This window comes from Bos indicus, chromosome 7, assembly GCF_029378745.1.
Source record: "Bos indicus isolate NIAB-ARS_2022 breed Sahiwal x Tharparkar chromosome 7, NIAB-ARS_B.indTharparkar_mat_pri_1.0, whole genome shotgun sequence".
In the NCBI taxonomy this organism is placed as follows: Eukaryota; Metazoa; Chordata; class Mammalia; order Artiodactyla; family Bovidae; genus Bos; species Bos indicus.
This window is the reverse complement of record NC_091766.1, coordinates 59,424,687-59,452,574: the sequence shown is the minus strand read 5'-3', so window position 1 is coordinate 59,452,574 and position 27,888 is coordinate 59,424,687. Positions and strand designations below refer to the sequence as shown.

Sequence of the window (27,888 nt, the reverse complement as noted above, 5' to 3'; positions counted from 1 at the left end):
ATGGAAAAGTATGAAGATGGTTCTTGCCTTCTGAAATGGCACAGATGAAGGATATTCTAGCTATAACTGAAGTCCTTTTTTGGCAAAGAAATGACTTTTCTTTCCCACATGCATCTGTACTTTTCTCCAAGTACAGAATTGCCTTCCCCATTGAATTGTATTCCCCCAAATGCATTTTTCATAAGCTATAAGATACTCAATAATGACATATATTTCAGTAGCATGGCATAAAGTTTAGGAAAACTCTTTAGGAACTAGTGTGCTCAGTGGGGGTAGGGGGAGAGGGACCTTCCCATGTGGCTCAGTGGTAAAGTATCCACCTGCCAATACAGGAGACCTGGATTCGATCCCTGGGTCAGGAGGATCCCCTGGAGGAGGAAATGGCAACCCACTCCAGTATTCTTACCTGGAGAATCCTATGGACTGAGGAACCTGGTGGGCTGTAGTCCATAGGGTCACAAAGAGTTGGTCACAACTAAAGCAACTTAGCATGCATCCATGATTCACCTGTAGCCCCTTCTCTTTGGGAGAAGTGATAACAGCTAGCTTAAAGACTACATTCTGGAGTCTATATTTCCTAAAGAGACCTTTTCCCTGAGAAAAAGAATATGTTTAAGCTTATTGCAAATCTTACAGAGGTATGTGTTACAATTGGCATCTTTGTCTTCAAGATGTTATACATTGTTATGTGCATCATGGAACAGCTCCATCACTGGCCTCCAGTGCTGTATGGCTTCAAGTCTGCTCCAGCTAAAGATCATTATGAAGAAGAGATTAGGAAATATATGGCCCTTTTCCATGAAGATGACATTTCTTCCCAAGAGGAATATGCATTCTAATTAAGTATCTATTATTATTTCATTGCTCTCCCAAAACTAAGCCCTAGTACAGCATTTTAGAATCTTAACTGAGACTTACTTCTTTACCCCTTAACTTCTGCCACCAACTTGCTAAAGTTTCACCTGCTCTTCTGCACAGACACAAATTGGTATATTTTTGAAAAAAATTGAAGCCACACATAGTCTTCTGAGTCCTTCATCAAAATTCTTGACTCCTGCTTTTTGCTTACTACCCATATTCTTAGAAAAAGAAAAATCCTCTATAACCCAATAAAAAAAGAAAGAGGAGTGGGGAGGGTGGTGTGAGGAATAAACTAGGACGTTGGGATTAAAATATACACACTACTATATATAAAATAGGTAACCAGCAAGGACCTATTATATATCACAGGGAACTAAATATCTCAATATTTTGTAACCTGTGAGAGTGCAAGTTGCTCAGTCATAACCAACTCTTTGCAACCCCATGGACTATACAGTCCATGGAATTCTCCAGGCCAGGTTGCTAGAGTGGGTAGCCTTTCCCTTCTTCAGGGGATCTTCCCAGCCCAGGTCCCCTGCATTGCAAGTGGATCCTTTATCAGCTGAGCCACAAGGAAAGCCCAAAATTACTGGAGTGGGTAGCCTATCCCTTCTCCAGTGGATCTTCCTGACCCAGGAATCAAACTGGGGTCTCCTGCATTGCAGGAAGGATTCTTTACCAACTGAGCTATCAGGGAACCTGTAAGGGAAAAGAATCTAAAATATATGTGTGTGTGTGTGTGTGTGTGTGTGTGTGTGTGTGTATGTGTACACATAACTGAATTGCTGTGCTGTATACCTGAAACTGACACAACATTGTAAGTCAACTGTACTTCAATATAGATAAATAAAAGGCAAATGTATCAGAATTGACGTCAGAGTAGAGGATTCCAAATCACTGGGCCGGCTTTTTCTTTACCGCACTGTTCAGGCCATGCCAGGGACTTCCAAGAGTTCCTTAGAATGATGTTTGAGGACCCTTGGTTTTCATGAGTGGTTCTTAAATGCTAGTACCTGATTCATAGGAGACTTTTGGCCATTCCAAGGCAAAATGAGAAAAAAATAAGAACCAGTAAGTAATAAAAAGAATGCAAAATTACAACTATTATTTGATATTAAGAAACAGTTATGAAAGTACATTGTAATTTTTATCAATGTCTTTATAGAACAAAATTGGCAATGCTACATTAGATTACCCATTTTTTTTCCCAGTTATATATTTTTTTTAAGTTACTGTTTATACTGGTTATTTTAGGAAGTTAGGAAAGAAAAAAGAAACAAGAAAAATTAAAAAAATATTCTTATGATATAACATTAAGCAAAATAGAATACAAACAAAACTGTATTTATGATATTATTACTGATATAGGAAACTCTATATCCAGATAAGTGATAAAAATGATGTTTTCTAAATATTGTGGGTGATTTTTTTGTCTTAGATTTATATTGTGCTTTTTACTTTAATTTGCAATAAATAATTATGAAAAAAAAATTTAACTGGTCTGTGAAACCCAGAAATCTCTGTATCACTGGATCAATATTTGAGGTCCTTTTTTTGACCAACAATTTCTGTCACAAAATGTCCTTAATTCTTTGCTTTGCTTTTCATGGGAACTTTCATAGAGATATTCAGGCCATTGCATAATGTAATGCACTATTACATTAGTGCATTACTAGTGTAATGCACTGTGCCAGTCTGCATCCCTTTCTCCATAAAGTGGGCCTCTGTATTGGGTTAGTTTCCTAGTCTACTTAGGACTATTTTTGGAAAGGAGTAAGTCTCTGTCCTTGAGGAAAAAGGTGTCAAAGAGACCTGTGGATATTGGAGAAGACAGGATGCCTTAAAAGTAAACATACTGATGCTTTGCACTTAGCAAATCCTCTCAAATTCAGGGCCAATTTATACCTGAGAGCATCTACTTTTTTTTCCCACTTTTTCCTCCTTGTCTTTTCTCTATTTCATCATGTATAGTACATGCAAGAGTATATTTATTAATAATACACAGGTACAGTTTAAACAATAATCATAATATCAATAACCACAGCACAAATGCTCATATACCTATCACACAATATAAGAAATAGCACAAGCTGTATCTTTGATATCTTTTATGTCTTATATAAAATCATATAAATTTTATATGCCCCTTCCCTAATTCCCATTCTTTTTTTAATTGCTTTGAAATTTAGAGACAGATTTTGTTTAAAATCTGAAATACAATTCCTAAAATATCAACTTCTCCAGAAAACTGTGGCTATACAATAGTGCATCGCCTCTCTCATGTTAGAACGTGCATTAGACTCAGATGCAAAAACTATGGACCAAACTACCATCCTTCAACAATTTGAATGATATTAGCAGAATGTTCAAGCAACACAAATGAACTTTCAGAGGATGGGCTCTTTTACTTCAAGCACTATTAAAAAAAGCACAAATGCTTGGGTTTTCAGGTATATATATATTAAGTTGAACCTTTGGAACTGGGAATCAGGGCATTTTTTGCACACAGTTTTAACACAGAAAATTGTGTAGTGTCAAAGAGGTAGAACCACAAGCATTCAAGCAATGTTGTCAAGTAGGCAATAAAATGTTCTAGTCAGTGTTTCTTCTTTGTCTAATTACTGCCTGCACTGGTAGGAACTTTGAAATGAGAAAAGGAGCCTGTACTGCTTTTATTTTCTGTTTAGAACAAAACAGAAAACTAACTGAAGCATAAGCCCTGTTATACATTAGCAATTTTAAAGAACATCAGTTATGCAAGAGAAAGACTAAGAACAAAAAGAGTGTTTACAGATACCAGACATAGCAGTGAGTATTCAGTAGACCCTCTCAGGGCTTTGTGGTGGTTCTCAGCAGAAGCCACTTTGTAACCACTGGCAGTAAACAGAGACAGCATCTTTCACCAGGTATTTTAGGAAACCATGCAAACAGCCCAGAGATCATGCAAGACTCTTCTCATCAAAGGGCGTATGTGCCAACATTGCTGCAGTTCTTACAAATAATCTCAGTAGGTGTGGTGCTGCCTAAACCTGGGACACTGGCACATCAGGGTAAGCCAAGAGGATTTTGGCATACTGGAGTCTCTAAAATGTGGAGAGCAGCTGAGTGCCCAGTATCACATTGAAATACTCTTCTATTCCTGTCACAACTTTATTAACCACATACTCCTTATCACCAACATTTCCCAGCAATTTCTTGCAATTTTAATACTCTTTATAGCTTTTGTAAATGCTGTGTAGAATACCATCTACATTTTTCTTAGCAGAGAGTTGAAACAGCTGCTTCTGCCTAGTAACTTTTGGAAGGAATGATGCTAAAGCTGAAACTCCAGTACTTTGGCCACCTCATGTGAAGAGTTGACTCATTGGAAAAGACTCTGATACTGGGAGGGATTGGGGGCAGGAGGAGAAGGGGACGCCAGAGGATGAGATGGCTGGATGGCATCACTGACTCAATGGATGTGAGTCTCAGTGAATTCCGGGAGTTGGTGATGGACACGGAGGCCTGGCGTGCTGCGATTCATGGGGTCACAAAGAGTCGGACACGACTGAGCGACTGAACTGAACTGAACTGAGTCCTCAACAAGCCATGATTTTAATTCTTCTGGAATCTTTATTTTCCGTTCTACTGTTAAATGCCTCCTAACTTTCAACAGTGAGCCCTTTTCTTCCAAGGTGGTTGAAGTGCTTCACTAGTGTTGCCACCATCTCCATTTCCACAAGGCTTCTGTTTGTTCATTCTTGTCTTCTTCATGGATCTTGAAGGGGGGTTCTCTGCAGAGCAACAACGCCCCCACCCCCATCTGCCTGGGAGTGCTTCTTCAGATTCTTCTTCTGGGGACCAGCTGTCTTCTTTCCTGAAAAGACCCCTCTCATCTTCTATGCCTGTTGCTTCTAGTTGATTTTTGAAAGTTATGTTTTGCATATTGTCATCCACAGGTTTAAACACCCTGCTTTCCCAAGCTCATTCCACCCTGTTTTCATTCTATCCAGTAATCCTCTTCCTTCCTTCCCTTCTAAGAACTCCTGGTGTTTTCACAGGTAGAATCTTACAGATCTTCTGGTGTGGTCTGGAGAGATGAGGTGGGAGACACAACCCAAGACACAACCCATCCCTATAATCAGGGATATTCTGCAATTAGGATCAGACCTTCTGATCATCACTGTACAGCTAACTTAGCTTTTCTGGTGGTAGTCTTTTTGTCCTGACCTCCAAGCAGAGTGTTCTTCAGGCAAGTATTCAGTCAGTTAATTTTCTAGAAAGTTGTCTGAGTGAGGTTTTTACCTTTTGAGTTTGCCACTGCTGCTGCTGCTAAGTCGCTTCAGTTGTGTCCAACTCTGTGCGACCCCATAGGTGGCAGCCCACCAGGCCCCGCCATCCCTGGGATTCTCCAGGCAAGAACACTGGAGTGGGCTGCCATTTCCTCCTCCAATGCATGAAAGTGAAAAGTGCAAGTGAAGTTGCTCAGTCGTGTCCGACTCTTAGCAACCCCATGGACCGCAGCCTATCAGGCTCCTCCATCCATGGGATTTTCCAGGCAAGAGTACTAGAAGCCCCTAATTCTCATTCTTTACTGCATCTCCTGCTGCCAGCTCCCACCTAATTCAACCAGTCTTCCTCTCCTCCGGCAAAGACACTTATGCAACCACAGACTCTGGAAATGTTTTTCTGTCTGTGGAGGAATTCAGTTCTCTTGTTCTCTGCCCTTTGCTAAATATTGGTTTCTTTTGTTATTTTCTGGCAATGCAGAATTTAGTGTGGGACCCCTGATGCCATTAGGATGTTGAAAACATGGCCTTGATTATATTCACCCTGTTTATTCTGATGTTTTCTTTTTTGACAGTTAAAAAATTATATATATGATGTTTGTCAGGCATTGCCTACTATTTTTCAGGCAGTGCAGAAACAGATAGACCAATACCCATTTTAGATACAAATATAAACAGGACCAAAGTTCTTGCTCTTGAGCCTCAAAACCAGAAGATATATATACAGATATAGATATATATATAGGTATAGATATATATAGATATAGATATATATTTTTTAAACCAAACGTGAGGACCATCTTTTCAGAAGTCTTTGTAAAGTTCCTGATAGAAGACTGTGTGTTTTTATTTCATTGCAGTCAAACTACTCTGCTGACTTCTGTGGCTCTGCTCTGACAGGAGGTTCATAGTTCTGTCTCTTAGGGTGGGGTCAGACATGGGTAACAGGGTGGGGCTGGAAAGAAGACAGGGAGGGGCCAGAACCTGAAATAGAACCATCCATTGTGTTTAGGATACAAATTTAGGGCAACCACAAGTTTTTGTTCTGTTATTTTTAAATCATTTATTAATTTTTTGGCTAATTATATGCCAGGCACAATAGTATATGCTGTATGTATAGTGGTTCATACCAGTTCATGAGCAGCTGCTTTTGCCCCCATTTTGAAATGCAAGAACTGAAACTCAGAGGTTAAATCACTAACTCAAGGTTTCTCAGAAGTAGCAAATGTAAATTTGACCCCAAAGTTCTCTTTCTTCAAAATCCCTCGTCTTTTTTTTCAGCTTTCTTAGAGTTTTTTAATCTGTGTTTTCTTTAAAATTGAGATGTAATTGATGTATAATATTAGTTAATGTATACAACATAATGATTAGACATGTATATATACCATTTTGCAAAATGACCACCACCTTATCCATTGTATCACAGATAATTTCAGTCTGACTGGGGGACATGTTCATATCTAAAGAGCGGCAGCAAGCAGATGGTAGTCCAGGCAATGTGTAGGCCTCATAGATAAACTGGAGCCCAGACAAGCAGTCTAAAAACAGGCAGACAAGGGAGGTGAGCACCACAGCAGAAGTCTGCCAATATATTGGGGGTGTCAGCCACTGGGCTTCATTTCTAGGAGCAGTAAAGCAGAGAGGAAGAGAGAAACAGGGAGCACAACGTGGAAGGGCAGAGAGCCAAACGGTCTGGCTGCTGGGCCAGTTATAGAGGTGGGGCTTCAGGTGGGATCTCCCACATGAAGAATGAGATTCAGGAACTGGGATTAGGGAGCGTGAAACCCCAAAACTGGGCTTGTTGATGGATGAGCCATGGAGGACTTGGCTGGGCCTGGCCGTAGTTCTTTTAACCTCAGAACCTATTTTTGAGTGTTAAATGCCTTACATCCCAGGAAGGAAGTGCCTAGGAGTCTGGCAACTGGTAAGGATCCAGTAGCTTTCAGATCTCTCCAGAAGCATTTTTCAATACTCTAGTAGTTCGTTTGTAGAGTTTTATTAGGCACTCTTAAAAAGCTTAATTTTCTGTGAACTCAAAGTTTCTTTTCTTCAGAAATTCTGAAAAGTTTTCAGTGTGTGTCCATGTAGATGTTTTGTTGAGGTGTGTTTTTCTGGCTCTGGCTTACATTTCCTTGATCTGTACTATTATTGTTAATTAAAATTCCAAAGTCAAAGTCAGTGCTTCCACTTAGCTTAGTTTTCGGAGAGAGACAGGAGTTACTTGTTCCAGGAGGACAGGTTTATTGGATGTAGTAATACCTGCTTTGCTTAAATATGAGGAAGAAAAAGAAGCAGAATGAGATTTCTTAGAATTTGAATAGGGAACATGTTTTGACAATGTATTTAATTTTTACTTTATTTTATTTGGTAATCTTTAAAATTTGATGGCAGTTTTCACGCTATAAATCATAAAGATTGACTTACAAGACAGTGTTGCAAGATATGAATATAGAGAACAGGAACATAATGGAGAGTTTTAGGCTGTGGGTGTGCAAGGTAACCACCATCTCTGTCTTTATGTGGCAGTCTCTAGGAAAACAGTCATTTGCTATTATTTGTGTGTCTGTGGATTCTGTTTGTAGGTACTTGACTAACCATTCAGAGCTTCGGTTGATATAGAATGCAAACAGATGCAAAAATTTCAGGTGAATCAGGAAGTGACATCTGACTTCAGGGTTATCTGGGATAAGACACCATGGTTTGCTTCCTTACTTGTTGATAGAAGTAAAATTCAATTAATTTTAGTTTAATTAAATTAATTTATAAAGCATTATTTGAACACCTGCAGTGTGCCAGCTGTGAGCTCACAATGTAACAAAAGAGATAGATATTTATTAAGCTAATGAGAATATAATGTGAAACATGCTGATCTAGCAGGACTGAATACATAGGAGGAGATTTTTAGAGAAGATAACCCTGGGGCTGAATCTTTAATGAGTGAAATTGGTATTGGAAATTGAGAAAGAGAAGTACTGGAAGAGGGAGCAGCATGTAGAAAATTGCAGAGTTCACGCAAGGTTCTAAGAGTGGTAAGCAGTTCATATCAAAATGTGGAGTGGAGAGGAATGCAGATGGAGAGCGAGGTGGCCAGTACTAATGGAGGATTAGGCAGTGATACTCACTAAAACAGTTTTTGCAGGAAGATGACAAGATGAGATCGGTGTTTCAGAAATACCACTTTGGAAGTAATTGGAAAATAGATTGTGGGGAGTGGATTATAGAAGGGGCTTGGGAGGAAGAGTGGTTTAAAAATATGAACTCACCAATTGTTGGTGTTAGTTACTTTGTTCTCTCTGCTTGTAGTGATGCTTCTTGCTTCTTAGCACCATGACTATTGCCTCCCACTCTACCCTCAACTCCACTCCTGCACCAGAGATCATTTTCTGCTTAACTAGTCTCAAGATTCGCCATATACTCAAACACACACATATTTGATTGGTATCTTATTAATATTATTATTCCTATGTAATCTTAAAGCTTCAAAAAAAAGAATGAATTTTTATATTTGCTTATTGATGCGTTTCTAGCATCTAACAAAATGTGGATATTTAATCAGTATTTGGTGAAAAGATAAATGACATTCAAGTCAGTATTTTCAATTTCTTTAAAGAGTTTCTCTAAGGAGTGTTTTTTTCAAAACACTCAGGAAAACCAGAAAATAACCACTACAACAAACAGTATCCTACTTGAGTTCCTACTTCATGCCATCGTGGTGGACAGTCTCAGTCCCTAAATTTCGGATGGATCTGTGAAATCAGACCACAGTTCAAAAGAGTTTAACTTTTTCTCCCTCTTTGCAGAGATTTCTCCTTTTCCCTCTTTGCAGAGATCACATAGTTAGATTTTCATATGTTATATACTTATATAATGTGACTCTGTTATAATACAATTGAAATGTTGCTTAATTTTGATTCAGTGTTACTAAACATATTTGTATAATATCACTTTTGTACAGGATGCTGTACTAAGCATGGAAAATAATTTTTCCACAGAATGTAAGCTCCAAGAGGATAAGACCAAATCAATTCTATTCACTATTATATGCTACCAAGTCTAACACAGACTCAAAGTATAATAGATAGGCATTAATAGATATGTGTTCATTGAATAGATGTACAGATAGATTTAAAAGTTTTGCAAGGCACACTCTGTTTTGGGGAACAAATAATATGATCTTTGAAATAAATAATAATATAATTTTGGGGATACATAATGTATTAGTAGGATTTCAAGTTTCAGGTCCTGGGCCTGAGATCAGACTTTAAAGAAAGAAAAACATGGGAGACATCAACTAATTCATGGGAACTTGCACAACTTTCCTGGATGTGTTTACTTGAAATGTTTTACAGACATATTCTCTGGGAAGAAGTAGCAGTCTCAACCCAGGGTTGCTTTCAGTGTCTTAAACACAAGAGACATATAGCAAAACAGTATTTCCTGATTGTTGTGCTTGAAGTCTTCCTCTTTATGTGTTAAGGAATTTTTCAGGAATAGGCCAGAACTAAGTTATGCACAGAGAATGTTTTCCTGGCCTGGGCAAGAGAAGGCACCAGCTTTAGCTCCTTTGATTTTTCTGGTTCCTACTTTGTTGTTGTTCAGTCTGACATGACTGAGCAACAGAGCAAAATAACAGCATGCTGATTTTAATTTAATATTGTTGTTATGCTTAGTTGTGGGGGGCAGTGCGGACTGGCATTCTTTATTTTTATTTTATTCTTTAATTTTTATTGGAGTATTTGTTGCCATTCAGTCTCTCAGTCATGTCTGACTCTTTGCGATCCCATGGATTGCAGCATGCCAGACTTCCCTGTCCTTAACCGTCTCCCAGCGTTTGCTCAAACTCATGTCCATCGACTCAGGATGCCATCCAACCATCTCATCCTCTGTCATCCCCTTCTCCTCCTGCCTTCAATCTTTCCCAGCATCAGGGTCTTTTCCAGTGAGTCAGCTCTTCGCATCAGGTGGCCAAAATATCGGAGCTTCACTGCTGCTGTTGCTGCTGCTAAGTTGCTTCAGTCGTGTCTGACTCTGTGCGACCCCATAGACAGTAGCCCACCAGGCTTCCCCGTCCCTGGGATTCTCCAGGCAAGCACACTGGAGTGGGTACTACTAGTCTTAATTGGCCCCTTTCCCCCAGGATGTGGCCCTAAAGTTGTCTTATAGAGATTACACAAAAGTGAAACAAATCTAGAAGATTCAACTCCTAAACAAAAAGTCAGACATATATTTATTTCACTTTCTTTATTTTACAAGCAAATCAAGACATAATAGTGACAAGATGAGGTAATATGGTATAGATTATATGGGAGAAGAAATGTGTCTCTTGTGTTTGTAATCATAAGACTGATTCAACATTTTCCAAAGTGTACAAATTTAAGTTTGTTGTTAGTTTTCCTGTGGAGACAAAAATAGCAACAAATGAGAAATGCTGAGGCCATAGGCATTTCATTAGCATCCGCATTTCACCAGTGAGCCCCTCAAAATGTAGCCAAGTCTCTCCATTTATTGATGCTTTTAAAAGGAGTGACAGCAGTTTAGGGATTTTTTAGCAGCTGGTGCTGATTACATAAGGATGAGGCTCATAATACATCATAGTCAGTTTATGTCCCTAAAAATATATTTTAATGGATTTTTTATTTAAAGAAGATACATGTAAGCCTTTTTTATAAGAGTTCGTAATTTTTTCTTAATAAAACAGAATCAGAACAATATGCCATATATACTAGATGCTAGTTTTCATTCATGTTTGGTTTAAAAGTACTTAAAGGGAACTGTAAGTTTCTAAATACACTCTAGTATATTAGTCATCATTTCGTGCTTTTTGAGCTGATACTAATATATCTTTTGGATGATTACTTTGTAATCTTTAAACTGCTTTTGGTTATGTGATTTTCTAAATTTAAGTTTATTATACTTCCAGCATACAATTTTTTTTTTTTTTTTTTTTTAGAAATCATACTCAGAACAAGTTCTTTAGGTTTTTCTTGTTAAGGAGCTCTAACATATCCAGACTTAGTTGTTGAAGCTGAACAATAAATACAGCTCATCCTAGCAGTTGTGGACTGGCATGCCTAGATGGAGGGATATTTCTTTTTCCCTGAAAATAAACAAAGCATTGGCTGAGAGCCAAACTGGTGAATTTTTCATGGGAAGAGTTTAAGCAATAGATTAATAGGTGGAAGTTGAACTGGATGACCTTTAAATTTCTTTCCAAGATTCCTTCTGTCTAAGGTTCTCTGCTCTTACTGCCAATATGTAGTGACACAGTAATACCAGTGACGCCCAAATCCTGTAAATTATGAGAATTCTATTCATCAGAGTCAGCATGGATGACTCACATATTCTATACCATAAACAACTCCTTCTGTTTCAAGTACATTGGTCTTAACACGTAATTATTAACCCTTAAATGTAGGAAACTATTTCAATACTTACTCAACTTCATAACAAAAGTAGCAATCATTGTCATAAGTTTTGCCATCAGATCCACAAATTGGTGCATATATTTCATAACAAAATCTTTCTTCTGATGGTAACATTTTATATTTACTACAGTCAATCTGGAAATACATATAAAAAGCCTTGAATTCCTTAAGCAAAATTTTTATTCTCAGGATTTAGGATTTTCCAAGCAAGTTCAGAAAGCTCTCAGTGCATTTGTATCTTATTCCAATTGTCTTTTCTCATCTAACCCCAAGATACAGTAAGTAAAAAAACAAAAAAATTATATCGTATATATAATCACTCATGATAAACTTCTTTATAATAACTGGTAACTGAATCGTTATTTATTTTAAAATAGAATCTTTTCCACCATACTGGTTGATGCATCTGTTCTCAACACATGTAGCATATTCACAAGTACAACCATTCCCATGGGATCAGTTTTCTACATGTCTCATGTAGTACAGTTTGCTACTTCTTTCTTTCACTTCAAAAGTTCTGCCTGAATGTAAGTATGAGATATATTATGATAACTACTATAGTTATAAGAACTACTGTATCATAGCAACATTTGCCATTAATTATTGGTAGCAAGGTACTTGATATACACTTCACTAGCGCATAGGCAAACAGATGTATTTTAACATTGTAGTTGAGATCCACTAATCTCAGTTTCTGGAGCCAAAGCCAAGGTGATCAGTTGCCTGCAGGAGCAAGTAGGCAATTACCAAGAAAGAATTTTCTAGGTTTTTAATCTTTGAGCAAATTGTGGAGTGTGGACATTAAAGTCAAACATGTTGGAATTCAGATCCTGACTATATAACCCTGGGACAATTATTTTCCCTCTCTAAGCTTTAATTTATTTATCTGCAAAATGAAGGCAATAATAACTGTATTGTAATATTAAAGTAAAACATACATAACTGAGAAGATATATATGAAATACTTAGCAGTACATGGCATGGTAAATAGTGAATACATGATAGCTATTAATTTTGTTCTGTGGCTTTACTTCTAATTCTACACTAACTCCAGTTCTTTACCAAAGACTCTACATTTCCAGCTCCTTCTGTCCCAGAGTTTCAGACATCATATTTTTCTTTTTTTTTTTAATTTATTTTTATTGAAGTATAGCTGATTTACAATTTGCAATGTTGTGTTAGTTTCTGGTATACAGCAAACTTTAAGTTATATAGACATTGAATATAGTTCGCTGTAGTGTACAGTAAGACCTTATTGTATACTCATTCTATATATATTAGTTTGTATCTAGTAATCTGCCCCCCACCCCTGGAAACCTGTCTGTTCTCTATGTCTGTGACTCTTATTTGGTTTCAAAAATAAGTTCACTTGCAGACATGATATTTTTCTAATGTTTGAATATCTCCACTTGGATAACTCAAAATATGCTTAAGTTCATGTTCCCCTTCAGATATGTTTCATTAATTCATCCACTCCTTCAGTTACTATACTTTATGAACCTTCTAAACTTTAGAGCTGAGGTGAGAGCTGCCAATACAAAGATTACTAAGCATGACATGATGGGAGAGGACTTCAGGGGCTAGTACAGCTTGGTGGAAAATGGAACTGCAGTGTCCCATGTCAGGTATGGCTGCCCTGTGGTTTGTCCTGGGACAAAAACAAATTTCCTTTTCATTACAAGGGACTGGAATGCAAAAGTAGGAAGTCAAGATATACCTGGAGTAATAGGAAAATTTGGCCTTGGAGTACAAAATTAAGCAGGGAAAGGCTAACAGTTTTGCCAAGAGAACGCACTGGTCATAGCCAACACCCTCTTCCAACAACACAAGAAATGACTCTACACATGGACATCACTAGATTGTCAATACCAAAATCAGATTGATTATATTCTTTGCAGCCAAAGATGGAGAAGTTCTATATAGTCAGCAAAAACAAGAGCAGGAGCTGACTGTGGCTCAGATCCTGAACTCCTTATTGCCAAATTCAGACTTAAATTGAAGAAAGTAGAGAAGACCACTAGAACATTCAGGTATGACCTGAATCAAATCCCTCACACTTATACGGTGGAAGTGACAAATAGATTTAAGGGATTAGATCTGATAAACAGTGCCTGAAAAACTATTGACAGAGGTTCATGACATTGTACAGGAGGCAGGGATCAAGACTATCCCCAAGAAAAAGAAATGCAAAAAAGGCAAATGGTTGTCTGAGCACAAACAGCTGAGAAAAGAAGAGACATGAAAGGCAAAGGAGAAAAGGAAAGATATAGCCATTTGAATGCAGAGTTCCAAAGAATGGGAAGGAGAGATAAGAAAGCCTTCCTCAGTGAACAGTACAAAGAAATAGAGGAAAACAATAGAATGGGAAAGACTAGAGATCTCTTCAAGAAAATCAGAGATACCAAGGGAACATTTCATGCAAAGATGGGCACAATAAAAGACAGAAATGGTATGGACCTAAGAGAAGCAGAAGATGTTAAGAAGAGGTGGCAAGAATACACAGAAGAACTGTACAAAAAAGATCTTCATGACCCAGATAATCATGATGGTATGATCACTGACCTAGAGCCAGACATCCTGGAATGCGAAGTCAAATGGGCCTTACGAAGCATCACTATGAACAAAGCTAGTGGAGGTGATAGAATTCCCGTTGAGCTATTTCAAATCCTGAAAGATGATGCTGTGAAAGAGCTGCACTCAATATGCCAGCAAATTTGGAAAACTCAGCAGTGGCCACAGGACTGGAAAAGGTTAGTTTTCATTCCAATCCCAAAGAAAGGCAATGCCAAAGAATGCTCAAACTACCACACAATTGTACTCATCTCACATGCTAGAAAAGCAATGCTCAAAATTCTCCAAGCCAGACTTCAGCAGTATGTGAGCTGTGAAATTCCAGATGTTCCAGCTGGTTTTAGAAAAGGTAGAGGAACCAGAGATCAAATTGCCAACATCTGCTGGATCATTGAAAAAGCAAGAGAGTTCCAAAAAAATCTACTTCTGCTTTACTGACTATGCCAAAGCCTTTGACTGTGTGGACCACAACAAACTCGAGAAAATTCTTCAAGAGATGGGAATACCTGACCACCTGACCTGCCTCCTGAGAAATCTATGCAGGTCAGGAAACAACAGTTAAAACTGTACATGAAACAACAGACTGGTTCCAAATTGGGAAAGGAGTGAATCAAGGCTGTATATTGTCACCCTGCTTATTTAACTTCTATGCAGAGTACATCATGAGAATTGCTGGGCTGGAAGAAGCACAAGCTGGAACCAAGATTGCTGGGAGAAATATCAGTACCCTCAGATATGCAGATGACACCACCCTTATGGCAGAAAGTGAAGAGGAACTCAAAAGCCTCTTGATGAAAGTGAAAGAGGAGAGTGAAAAAGTTGGCTTAAAACTCAACATTCAGAAAACGAAGATCAAGGTATCTGGTCCCGTCACTTCATGGGAAATAGATGGGGAAACAGTGGAAACAGTGACAGACTTTATTTTTCTGAGCTCCAGAATCACTGCAGATGATGACTGCAGCCATGAAATTAAAAGACACTTGCTCCTTGGAAGAAAAGCTATGACCAACCTAGACAGCATATTAAAAAGGACAGAGATTATTTTGCCGACAAAGGTTCATCTAGTCAACACTATGGTTTTTCCAGTAGTCATGTATGGATGTGAGAGTTGGACTATAAAGAAAGCTGAGTGCCAAAAAATTGATGCTTTTGAACTGTGGTGTTGGAGAAGACTCTTGAGAGTCCATTGGACTGCAAGGTGATCCAACCAGTCTATCCTAAAGGAAATCAGTCCTGAATATTAATTGGAAGAACTGATACTGAAGCTGAAACTCTAATACTTTGGCTACCTGTTGTGAAGAACTGACTCATTTGAAAAGACCCTGATGCTGGGAAAGATTGAAGGCAGGAGGAGAAGAAGGTAACAGAGGATGAGATGGTTGGATTGTATCACTAACTCAATGGACATGAGTTTGCATAAGCTCTGAGAGTTGGTGATGGACAAGGAGGCCTGGCATGCTGCAGTCCATGGGGTCACAAAGAGTTGGACACGACTGAGTGACTGAACTGAACTGAACTGATGTCAAGTATATGCCAGCATGATTTCACTTCTTGCCTGTTCAAACCACAGTGCCAGAATTTATATCATATGTAGTGTAAGCAGGAAACTCCTAAGGTTTAATATTAATTAACCTTTAGTGCCTGATGAACTATGGACTGAGGTTCATGACATTGTAAGGGAGACAGGGATCAAGACCATCCCCATGGAAAAGAAACACAAAAAAGCAAAATGGCTGTCTGAGGAGGTCTTACAAATAGCTGTGAAAAGAAGAGAAGCGAAAAGCAAAGGAGAAAAGGAAAGATATAAGCGTCTGAATGCAGAGTTCCAAGGAATAGCGAGGAGAGAAAAGAAAGCCTTCCTCAGCGATCAATGCGAAGAAATAGAGGAAAACAACAGAATGGGAAAGACTAGAGATCTCTTCAAGAAAATTAGAGATACCAAGGGAACATTTCATGCAAAGATGGGCTCAATAAAAGACAGAAATGGTATGGACCTAAGAGAAGCAGAAGATATTAAGAAGAGGTGGCAAGAATACACAGAAGAACTGTACAAAAAAGATTTTCACAACTCAGATAATCACAATGGTGTGATCACTCACCTAGAGCCATACATCCTGGAATGTGAAGTCAAGTGGGCCTTAGAAAGCATCACTACGAACAAAGCTAGTGGAGGTGATAGAATTCCAGTTGAGCTATGTCAAATCCTGAAAGATGATGCTGTGAAAGTGCTGCACTCAATATGCCAGCAAATTTGGAAAACTCAGCAGTGGCCACAGGACTGGAAAAGGTCAGTTTTCATTCCAATCCCAAAGAACGGCAATGCCAAAGAATGCTCAAACTACCGCACAATTGCAGTCATCTCACACGCTAGTAAAGTAATGCTCAAAATTCTCCAAGCCAGGCTTCAGCAATACGTGAACCGTGAACTTCCAGATGTTCAAGCTGGTTTTAGAAAAGGCAGAGGAACCAGAGACCAAATTGCCAACATCCGCTGGATCATCGAAAAAGCAAGAGAGTGCCAGAAAAACATCTATTTCTGCTTTAGTGACTATGCCAAAGCCTTTAACTTTATGGATCACAATAAACTGTGGAAAATTCTGAAATAGATGGGAATACCAGAACACCTCATCTGCCTCTTGAGAAACCTATATGCAGGTCAAGAAACAACAGTTAGAACTGGACATGGAACAACAGGCTGGTTCCAAATAGGAAAAGAAGTACGTCAAGGCTGTATATTGTCACCCTGCTTATTTAACTTCTATGCAGAGTACATCATGAGAAACGCTGGGCTGGAAGAAACACAAGCTGGAATCAAGATTGCTGGGAGAAATATCAATAACCTCAGATATGCAGATGACACCACCCTTATGGCAGAAAGTGAAGAGGAACTCAAAAGCCTCTTGATGAAAGTGAAAGAGGAGAGTGAAAAAGTTGGCTTAAAACTCAACATTCAGAAAACGAAGATCAAGGTATCTGGTCCCGTCACTTCATGGGAAATAGATGGGGAAACAGTGGAAACAGTGTCAGACTTTATTTTTGGGGGCTGCAAAATCACTGTAGATGGTGATTTCAGCCATGGAATTAAAAGACACTTACCTCTTGGAAGAAAAGTTGTGACCAACCTAGATAGCACATTAAAAAGCAGAGACATTACTTTGCCAACAAAGGTCCATCTAGTCAAGGCTATGGTTTTTCCAGTGGTCATATATGGATGTGAGAGTTGGACTGTGAAGAAAGCTGAGTGCTGAAGAATTGATGCTTTTGAACTATGGTGTTGGAGGAGACTCTTGAGAGTCCCTTGGACTGCAAGGACATCCAACCAGTCCATTCTAAAGGAGATTAGTCCTGGGTGTTCATTGGAAGGACTGATGCTAAAGCTGAAACTCCAATACTTTGGCCACCTGATGCGAAGAGCTGAGTCATTGGAAAAGACTCTGATGCTGGGACGATTGGGGGCAGGAGGAGAAGGGGACGACAGAGGATGAGATGGCTGGATGGCATCACTGACTCGATGGACATGAGTTTGAGAGAACTCCGGGAGTTGGTGATGGACAGGGAGGCCTGGCATGCTGCAATTCATGGGGTTGCAAAGATTCGGACACGACTGAGCAACTGAACTGAAGTGAACTGAACCTTTTCATTCTCACACATCTAAAAAATCATGAAGGATGGCTTGAACTCAATCCTGACTCCAAAATTTACAGTCTTAATGTCTTATTTTCTTTAACAGGGAAACCAAAATTTTTGACTCAAAGAAGTGGAAGGGACTGCCTGGGCCAAAGGGTCATGCAGCTAGAAAGCAGTAAAGCTAGTCTAAAACCCAAATTGCCTGGTAGCTAGCTTAAGTTTTTACTACCACACCTAGATTTTCTCAACAGTAGTCATTATTTAATGAGTAATGAAAAAAAGGTTAAGTTAAAATCTTCATTCTTTAAGATAGAGAACAAAGATGTATGTGACCCATTTAAACATTTTAAGTCATGACTTGTCCTTCCTGAGCTTTACTATGTGTCAGGTACTGTGCTAAGCCCTTTTTAAATATTACAGCTTTAAATTTCACACTATTGTGAAATATGAGGCAAGTATTGTTTCGCATGGGCACACTATCAAACAGCTAGAATTTAATCAGCACCTATTCATTCTCATGCTAGGTGTCTAACCACTCTGTTCTGCCCCTTCCATTTTAGAAAGGTCTACCTACAGTTTTTAAAAGAAACAATTTTTGAAACTTAAAAAATAAACCTTTAAACATGTAGAAATTTAATTAATATATAGTGTTGAGTATTTCTTTACTGATACTGGCCTTTAAAATTATACAAAAGTAGTACTTTCATGTCAAGATGAGCATACAGACCTGTTCATGGTGTTTGACGCAGTCTACATCTGTAAGATACAGACAAAGAAATTTAAATTCTGGAAGCATTAATCTTATTAGAAAACTAATCTTTGATTTGTTTCAGCTCTCAGACTGTCATCAAAATATAAGATTCACTTCAAAGCTGTATAGCATAATATTAAAGGTTGAAGCTCTTCACACAGAACTTTTCATTTTCTTTTTTGAAGCAGGTTTAGAGTGTAGCCCAAAAGATGATATAACTATTATAATAATGAGTTTGTGCTGTTCTTTCCTACTTCATAATCTGAATTTAGGAAAAAAAATCCACAAGTTTTATATTTTGAAAGTGTCTGCTGTTATGTAACAAGCCTAGAGGCAGAAATTGGACTAGCAGTGGAAAATTCTAGGGAGGCAGATTTCAGCTCAATAATGGAAGAAGAAGTAAAGCAGTTCATGCTGCCAAACTATAGATTGCCAGTCATGGATTGAATTGTTTTATGATTAAATGAGATCCCAATAAAAAGTGATATTAAGTCCAAGGATACATTGGATAGACATTTCCCAAAGAAGTTATACTAAATGTTTATATGGATAGCAATTTGGCCTTGGTTGACCATTTAGGTCCACTTGCACCCTGATGATATAATTTGGTCATTTATTGGTACAAAGAAAAAAGTGCATTTCAGAAATTTTCCTTTATTATGTGTGTTGTATATATTTCAGAATTATATGGATAGAAGATAACATGAACTCTCAATATCAGGGCAGGGGCAGGGTTATGAGGGAGATACTCACTGAGGATGGTTGCAAGCGTCAGGGCTGAGAGCAGGACAAAGGCTGTTGTTCTCATACTGCTGAGGTGGCCAAGGGCAGTCCAGTGGAGGAAAAAGAAGTTACTTTCTGGTGTCTGCACAGCCCGAATGGGTTCTGCCTTATATATTGTCAAGAGTTCTGTCTCAGTTGTGAAATAGCTGTTTCCAGAAACAAGCCTGGGAAGAGGGCAGAAACATCTGCTAAAGAGGAATGTTTTTTTTTGTTGTGAAAGACAGATGATTATATATGACATTTTAATAGATGATAGGACCCAATAAAGTTGGCATTGTTTCCTCACCTCTTTAAGTTTGTGTGCTTTTACACCTGTTACACAGTCTGATCTTCATAACAGATAGTAACTACCGTTTTCTTTGTTCTACAGATAAGGGAATGAAGTCACAAGGAAGTTAAGTAATTTCACTGGGTTTACTACATATTCTTTGGTGTACTGCTTTTTCTAGGAAGAGTCATCAGTATGGCAGCTTTATAGGTTTTAACATTTTCTCAGGTTCCCCTCTTTCCTCTTCTCTCCTCTAGAACCAAAGGGGGAAATGTTGGCAGTTGAGACCCTGGACTGGGAACAGAGAAAAGGTATCAGCATCCAAGTCTTGATTCAGCACAGACAGGCAATAATTCCTGACTTTTAGGAAGAGGGTAATTTCCCCCCAAATCCCATTTTGGGGAGATGGTATAATGGGTGGAGCTGGTGAGCACTCACACTTCATTTACCCATCAGATCTCTGGTGAAAGCTTCTTTATCAAGAGCCCTTAGGAGGAGGATTTCCCCAGAGCCGATAATAAAGAGGTATATAACGATCGTAGCAAAGAACAGAGCTAGTGGATGCAGTAGCTAGACTTTCCCTGAAACTCTGGCCGTGATTATCCGGTCCCCAAATGCAGGCTGATGGTTCAAAAATGACATGTTAACTTGCCCTGGCATGTAGTTACACAGTGATGGTGGTTTAGTTGCTAAGTCATGTCCAACTCTTGCGAACTCATGAACTGTAGACTTCCAGATTCCTCTGTCTATGGGATTCTCCAGGCAAGAATACTGAAGGAGGTTGCCATTTCCTTCTCCATGGGATCTTCCTGACCCAGGAATTGAACCTGGGTCTCCTGGTGATTGCAGGCTGATTCTTTACCAATTGAACTGTGAGGGAAGCCCTGCTAATAAAATAACTTTCAATAGATAAGCCACCAGCCATTTAATCATGATTTAAATAAGCTTAATTGTGCTTTCATCAAACCATGCTTCACTTGAAGTCTTTGATAAAGCCTACAAGAACACTTTTTGGAATGTGCCATTTTTGAATAAAGTGCCCCTGTGAGAAGACCTCAGAAGCAATTCTTGCAGTTTTGGTAGATAAGTGTTGGAAGACATGGTCTATACCACTAATGGAGGTAGTGCCAAAGGCTGAGAGACTAAAATTCATATTTGTTTCCCTTCAGAAGGATAAAACAACTGGAAACTGTGCTGAGATGGTTTGGAGGGCAGGCATCATAATGTTATATGAATTCATTGCCACCTCCACCATTCCTGACTTTCCTGGTGGCTCAGACGGTAAAGTGTCTGCCTACAATGCCGGAGACCCGGGTTCTGTCCCTCGGTTGGGAAGATCCCCTGGAGAAGGAAATGGGAACCCACTCCAGTATTCTTGCGCCTGGAAAATCCCATGGACGGAGGAGCCTGGTAGGCTACAGTCCATGGGGTCCCAAAGAGTCGGACACGACTGAGTGACTTCACTTTCACTTTCACTTTCCACCATTCCCTGTGTGACCTTGTGCAAATTATTGAACTCGTAGAAGCCTTAGTTTCTTTATTTTCATTTGCTTACTAAGTGACTATTAATGACGATTCACTCTGTCTTAGAGACTATAATACAACTTGGGTATACCATGAATAATGAGAAACTATTGCCAGTGTCTTCATTGTAGCTTGACAAAGATTCTCTTCTTTATCAATCTTGAGTTAGGCTTCTCTGAGTTCTCTTGTCAAATGGACCTTGACTTCCCTACACCTCCCTTCTCTCGGCCTCCCCTCTACTTCATGTCTTTGGCCTTTCCAGGCATGTCTTAGCATAGAATTCTGCTAAGTCATCTCCCTACTTTTGATATCTGATCACTGTTTATATTTGATCAAGTTTTTCATACCCCACTTTTAATATATAAGTCCTTGGCCTGACTTTAACAAGAATCCCCTTAGTATCTCTTATTAGTAATTTTCCATCTACTGAGTACTTAACCCAGCTCCTTGGCTAAAATATCCATTTGTTGTATTTAGAGTTAAGCCCAATCTTTTCCCCATTGCCATAGGCGTATTACAGTAAGGATATTCAAGACTATACCTTGAATAATGCTTTCCTTACCATTTTGACAAGTGTCAAATAACTTTTCTTTAACAAGCTTTCAGAATACAGTTAATCATGGCACCATAGCACAAGCTGATTATGATTTTCAAATGAGATTGTAAAAGCACGTATATACATCCTGTTAATGAGGGTGAAAGAGAAGAGTGATGTGCATCCAGTTTCTTAAACTTACTCTGCTTCTGATGAAGGCTGTCACCAGTTTGGAGCCTATTAGTGTGCGCATATGTGTTAAGTGTTCACCTCTGAAAAGAATAATGTTGCAGAATCTGGGAACCAGGAAATCCTGGACAGAAAGTCCCTTGAATATCTCAGAAATCTCTTTCAAAGCAATGGCAGTCCTTTCTTCTTATGTAAACAAGATCTTTTAGGCAACTCTGATTTATACTGAAAAACGACTTAAAATGTCACTATGAAATTGAGATTTCTGCACAATTGCACTCATCTCACATGCTAGTAAAGTAATGCTCAAAATTCTCCAAACCAGGCTTCAGCAATACATGAACTGTGAACTTCCAGATGTTCAAGCTGGTTTTAGAAAAGGCAGAGGAACCAGAGACCAAATTGCCAACATCCGCTGGATCATCGAAAAAGCAAGAGAGTTTCAGAAAAACATCTATTTCTGCTTTATTGACTATGCTAAAGCCTTTGACTATGTGGATCACAATAAACTGTGGACAATTCTGAAAGAGATGGGAATACCAGACCACCTGACCTGCCTTTTGAGAAATTTGTATGCAGGTCAGGAAGCAACAGTTAGAACTGGACATGGAACAACAGGCTGGTTCCAAATAGGAAAAGGAGTACATCAAGGCTGTATATTGTCACCCTGCTTATTTAACTTCTATGCAGAGTACATCATGAGAATTGCTGGGCTGGAAGAAGCACAAGCTGGAACCAAGATTGCTGGGAGAAATATCAGTACCCTCAGATATGCAGATGACACCACCCTTATGGCAGAAAGTGAAGAGGAACTCAAAAGCCTCTTGATGAAAGTGAAAGTGGAGAGTGAAAAAGTTGGCTTAAAACTCAACATTCAGAAAACGAAGATCATGGCATCTGGTCCCATCACTTCATGGGAAATAGATGGGGAAACAGTGGAAACAGTGTCAGACTTTGGGTTTTTTGGGCTCCAAAATCACTGCAGATGGTGACTGCAGCTGTGAAATTAAAAGACACTTACCCCTTGGAAGAAAAGTTATGACCAACCTAGATAGCATATTCAAAAACAGAGACATTACTTTGCCAACAAAGGTCTGTCTAGTCAAGGCTATGGTTTTTCCAGTGGTCATGTATGGATGTGAGAGTTGGACTGTGAATAAAGCTGAGCACCAAAGAATTGATGCTTTTGAACTGTGGTGTTGGAGAAGACTCTTGAGAGTCCCTTGGACTGCAAGGAGATCCAACCAGTCCATCCTGAAGGAGATCAGCCCTGGGATTTCTTTGGAAGGAATGATGCTAAAGCTGAAACTCCAGTACTTTGGCCACCTCATGCGAAGAGTTGACTCATTGGAAAAGACTTTGATGCTGGGAAGGATTGGGGGCAGGAGGAGAAGGGGACGACAGAGGATGAGATGGCTGGATGGCATCACTGACTCGATGGACATGAGTCTGAGTGAACTCCAGGAGTTGGTGATGGACAGGGAGGCCTGGTGTGCTGTGATTCACAAAGAGTCAGACACGACTGAGCGACTGAACTGAACTAAACTGAAGGAATTCTAAAATGTTTTTAGCGTATATTAGAGGTGGAGGAGATAGAATCTTATGATTTATTTGAAAATTTACTTAAAAACTCAGCGTAGATAGCATATCCTTTCCATATTCTCTTGATATTTAACATTTTGAAGTCACTACTGTGCTTTGACTTTTAATTCTTGTAAGAACAATTTTATCAGATTACTAGTACCTGCTTTTCATAGCAGTTAGGAAGCACACATTTTTAAATTTTAACTTTTTATTTTGAAATAATTGTTGCAAGAATAGAACAAGTAACTTATTGTGTGCTCTTCACCTCAAGACTCTAATTTAAATTTTACCATCTGTGCCAACAGTGCCTTTGTTGATGATCCAATCAACAAAGATTGGATGATCCAATCAACAAAATGACCCAATCCAACAAGTTTTTATATTGTTAAGATGGCAGTGCTGTCTATCAAGCTGCCCTTTTTGGAAAATGGATGAGATAATCCTAAAATTCTTATGGGAAATACAAGTTAGCTAAAAGAGTCTTCAAAAAGAAAAAAGGTGGAGGGTTCACACTAAACATTTTAAAATTTTACTGTAAGCTTATAGTAATCAAAACAGTGTTTAATAGAATTGGGAATTCAAAAATAACTTCTAATATGTATGCTTAATTGATTTTTGGACTAGAATGACAAAACAATTCAGTGAAGAAAATAATCTTTTAAAAAACTTTGGGACAACTGGATATTCACATACAAAACAAATGAGATTGGACCCCCACCTCATTTCGTGTTAAAAATCATAACATAAATTAACTTTAAATACATAAATGTGAGAGCTAAAACTATAGAATTCTTAGAAGAAAATATAGGTGTTCATCTTTGTGACCTTTGATTAGGTGATGGTTTTTTAGATATGACACTAAATTATAAGAAACAAAAGAGGAAATAGATAATTTGGATATCATAAAAATTAAAGACTTTTGCATTTAAAAGGAGAGACCACAGAATGGGAGAAAATAGTTGAAAATTATATATCTGATAAGGAAATAGTATCTAGAGTATATTTTAAAAAATTACATTTGCAGCTTACAATGACCAAATAATTTATTTAAAAACAAAGCAGAGGGTTTGAATAGATATTTTCCAAAACAAAACATGAAAATATGCTCATTGTCATTAGTTATTAGGTAAAGACAAATCAAAACCAAAAAGAGATACCATTTCCTATCCATTAAGATGACTAAAATTAAGAAAACAGACAGACAAGTTGTTGGTATGGATGTGAAAATGTTGGAACTCTCATACATTGCTGGTGGGAATATATTATAAAATGTTGTAGCTGCTTTGTGAAATAGTTTGGTAATTCCTCAAAAAGTTAAATGTAGAGTTACCATATGACTTAACAGTTCCATTCCTAGGTATTTGCCCAAGAGAATTAAAAACATATATCCACTAAAGACATTAATGTTCATAGCAGCTTTATACATAAAGGCCCCAAATTGGAAATAATCCAACTAGTCATCAACTGATGGATGATTAAATGCACTACATCTGTAGAATATAATATTATTCAGTAAAAAGGATAAGGTCCTGATACATGCTATAGCATGGAATAATCTTATAGACAAAAGGTCACATACTTTATGATTCTATTTTAGTATAATGTCAAGAATAGTGAATTTATAGAGAAAAGTCAGGTTAATGATTGCCAGGGGCTACAAAGATAGAGCTTCCTTCATAGCACCAACAAGATGGCAGAGTAGAAGGATCGTGCGCTCATCTTCTCCTGTGAGAACTCCAAAACTGCAACTCGCTGCTGAACAGCCGTTGATGGGAGACTGTTGGATCCCACCAAAAAAAGATACCCCGTGTCCAAAGGCAAAGGAGAAGCCGCAACAAGATGATAGGAGGGGCGAAATCACATTTAGAATCAAACCCCATACCCATCAGCGTGTTCAGAAGGCTCAAACAAAACATGTGCACCAGGGCCTAGAGACCCCAGAGAGACTGCCTTTGAGTGTTTGAGTGTCTCCTGTGGCAGCACAGGTCAGCAGTGGCCTGTCGCAGGGATGGGACTCTGTGTGCAGCAGACCTGGGTCACCAAGTGTGTGGCATAAGCTCTCTTGGAGGAGGTCGCCATTAGCCCCACCATAGAGCCACAGAGCAGACGACCCACAAACTGCAGAACAATTATACCAAAGAAATTCTTGGACTGTTAAGAAACTTCTAGGACCCACAACAGATCTCCCAACCTGGGGATCTGGCAAAGGGACTGAGAACCCGCAAGGAATTTGACTTTGGAGGACAGTGGGAGACTGAGCCAGACTTGCCTGTGAGTGTCCAGGAGTCTCCAGTGGAGGTATGGGTTGACAGTTTGGCCTCAGGCCAAACAACAGGGAGGGGACACAGCCCATCAATAGAAAATTGGATTAAAATTTTACTGAGCACCCAGTTTCTCCCACAGTCTCTCCCATCAGAAAGCTTCCATAAGCCTCTTATCCTTATTCATCAGAGGGCAGACAGAATGGAAACCACAATCACAGAAAAACAACCAAACTGATCACATGGATCACAGCCTTGTCTAATTCAGTGAAACTATGAGCCATGCTATATGGGGCCACCCAAGATGGACAGGTCAAAGTGGAGAGTTCTGACAAAACGGGGTCCGCTGGAGAAGAGATTGGCAAACTACTTTAGTATTTTTGCCTTGAGAACACCATGAACAGTATGAAAAGGCAAAAGAATAAGCACTGAAAGAAAAGCTTCCAAGATGGAGAAGCCCTATAAAGTCAGCAAAAACAACTGTGGCTCAGATCATGAACTCCTTATTGCAAAATTCAGACTTAAATTGAAGAAAGAAAGGAAAACCACTAGACTATTAAAGTGAAGTTGCTAAGTCGTGTCCTACTCTTTGTGACCCCATGGACTGTAGCACACCAGGGACTGTAGCACACACACACTCCCTCCATGGGATTCTCCAGGCAAGAGTATTGGAGTGGGTTGCCATTTCCTTCTCCAGGGGATCTTCCCGACCCAGGGATCAAACCCGGGTCTCCCACATTCCAGGCAGACACTTTAACCTCTGAGCTACCAGGGAATCCCTCACAGTTATACAGTGGAAGTGACAAACAGATTCAAGGGATTAGATCTGATAGACAGAGTGCCTGAAGATCTATGGACAGAGATTCCTGACATTGTACAGGAGGCAGTGATCAAGACCATCCCCAAGAAAAAGAAATGCAAAAAGGCAAAATGGTTGTCTGAGGAGGCCTTACAAATAGCTGAGAAAAGAAGAGATATGAAAGGCAAAGGAGAAAAGCAAAGATATACCCATTTGAATGCAGAGTCCCAAAGAATAGCAAGGAGAGAAAAGAAAGCCTTCCTCAGTGATCAATGCAAAGAAATAGAGGAAAACAATAGAATGGGAAACACTAGAGATCTCTTGAAGAAAATTAAAGATACCAAGGGAACATTTCATGCAAAGATGGGCACAATAAAGGACAGAAATGGTATGAACCTAAGAGAAGCAGAAGATATTAAGAAGAGGTGGCACAATACACAGAAAAACTATACAAAAAAGATCTTCATGACCCAGATGACCACAATGGTATGATCACTCACCTAGAGCCAGACATCCTGGAGTCCCAAAGTCAAATGGGCCTTAGGAAGCATCTCTATGAACAAAGCTAGTGGAGGCGATGGAATTCCAGCTGACTATTTCAAATCCTAAAAAATGATGCTCTGAAAGTGCTGCAGTCAATATGCCAGCAAATTTGGAAAACTTGGCAGTGGCCACAGGACTGGAAAAGGTCAATTTTCAGTTGCCTTTCAGAAAGGCAATGCCAAAGAGTGCTCAAACTACTGCACAATTGCACTCACCTCTCACGCTAGCAAAGTAATGCTCAAAATTCTCCTATTGAGGCTTCAACCAGTATGTGAACTGAGAATTTCCAGATGTTCAAACTGGATTTTGAAAAGGCAGAGGAATCAGAGATCAAACTGCCAGCATCTATTGGATCATCAAAAAAACAAGAGAGTTCCAGAAAAACATCTCAGTTCAGTCACTCAGGTGTGTCCGACTCTTTGTGACCCCATGAATTGCAGCACGCCAGGCCTCCCTGTCCATCACCAAATCCTGGAGTTCACACAAACTCATGTCCATTGAGTCGGTGATGCCATCCAACCATTTCATCCTCTGTCGTCCCCTTCTCCTCCTGCCCCCAATCCCTCCCAGCAAAAGAGTCTTTTCCAATGAGTCAACTCTTCGCACGAGGTGGCTAAAGTATTGGAGTTTCAGCATCTACTTCCGCTTTATTGACTATACCAAGGCCTTTGACTGTATGGATCACAACAAACTCTGAAAAATTTAAAGAGATGGGAATACCAGACCACCTTACCTGCCTCCTGAGAAATCTGTATGCAGGTCAAGAAACAACAGTTAGAACTGGACATGGAATAATGCACTGGTTCCAAATCAGGAAAAGAGTACATCAAGGCTGTATTTTGTCACCCTGTTTACTTAACTTCTGGCAACCCACTCCAGTATTCTTGCCTGAGAAATCC

The 27,888-nt window shown here is 39.1% G+C and overlaps 2 protein-coding genes across 3 annotated transcripts in view; one reads left to right on the top strand and one right to left on the bottom strand.

The window, feature by feature from the left end:
• The window catches only part of LOC109561285 (sperm-associated acrosin inhibitor-like), a 154,701-nt gene that overhangs the window by 36,507 nt on the left and 90,306 nt on the right, over positions 1-27,888 (top strand). The gene's annotated exons all lie outside the window — the stretch shown is intronic.
• SPINK9 (serine peptidase inhibitor Kazal type 9) lies at positions 10,369-27,886 on the bottom strand. Of its 2 annotated transcripts, XM_070793819.1 has the most exons (6): positions 27,723-27,886; positions 19,573-19,848; positions 19,257-19,450; positions 18,480-18,508; positions 11,565-11,689; positions 10,369-10,523 (listed from the first exon to the last, which is right to left on the bottom strand). In XM_070793819.1, the coding sequence occupies exons 3-6, from the start codon at positions 19,309-19,311 to the stop codon at positions 10,478-10,480; spliced, it is 255 nt and encodes an 84-aa protein (XP_070649920.1). In that variant the 5' UTR covers positions 19,312-19,450; positions 19,573-19,848; positions 27,723-27,886; the 3' UTR covers positions 10,369-10,477. The 2 variants fall into 2 exon arrangements, with proteins under 2 accessions (XP_070649920.1, XP_070649921.1); XM_070793820.1 differs by lacking the exon at positions 19,573-19,848.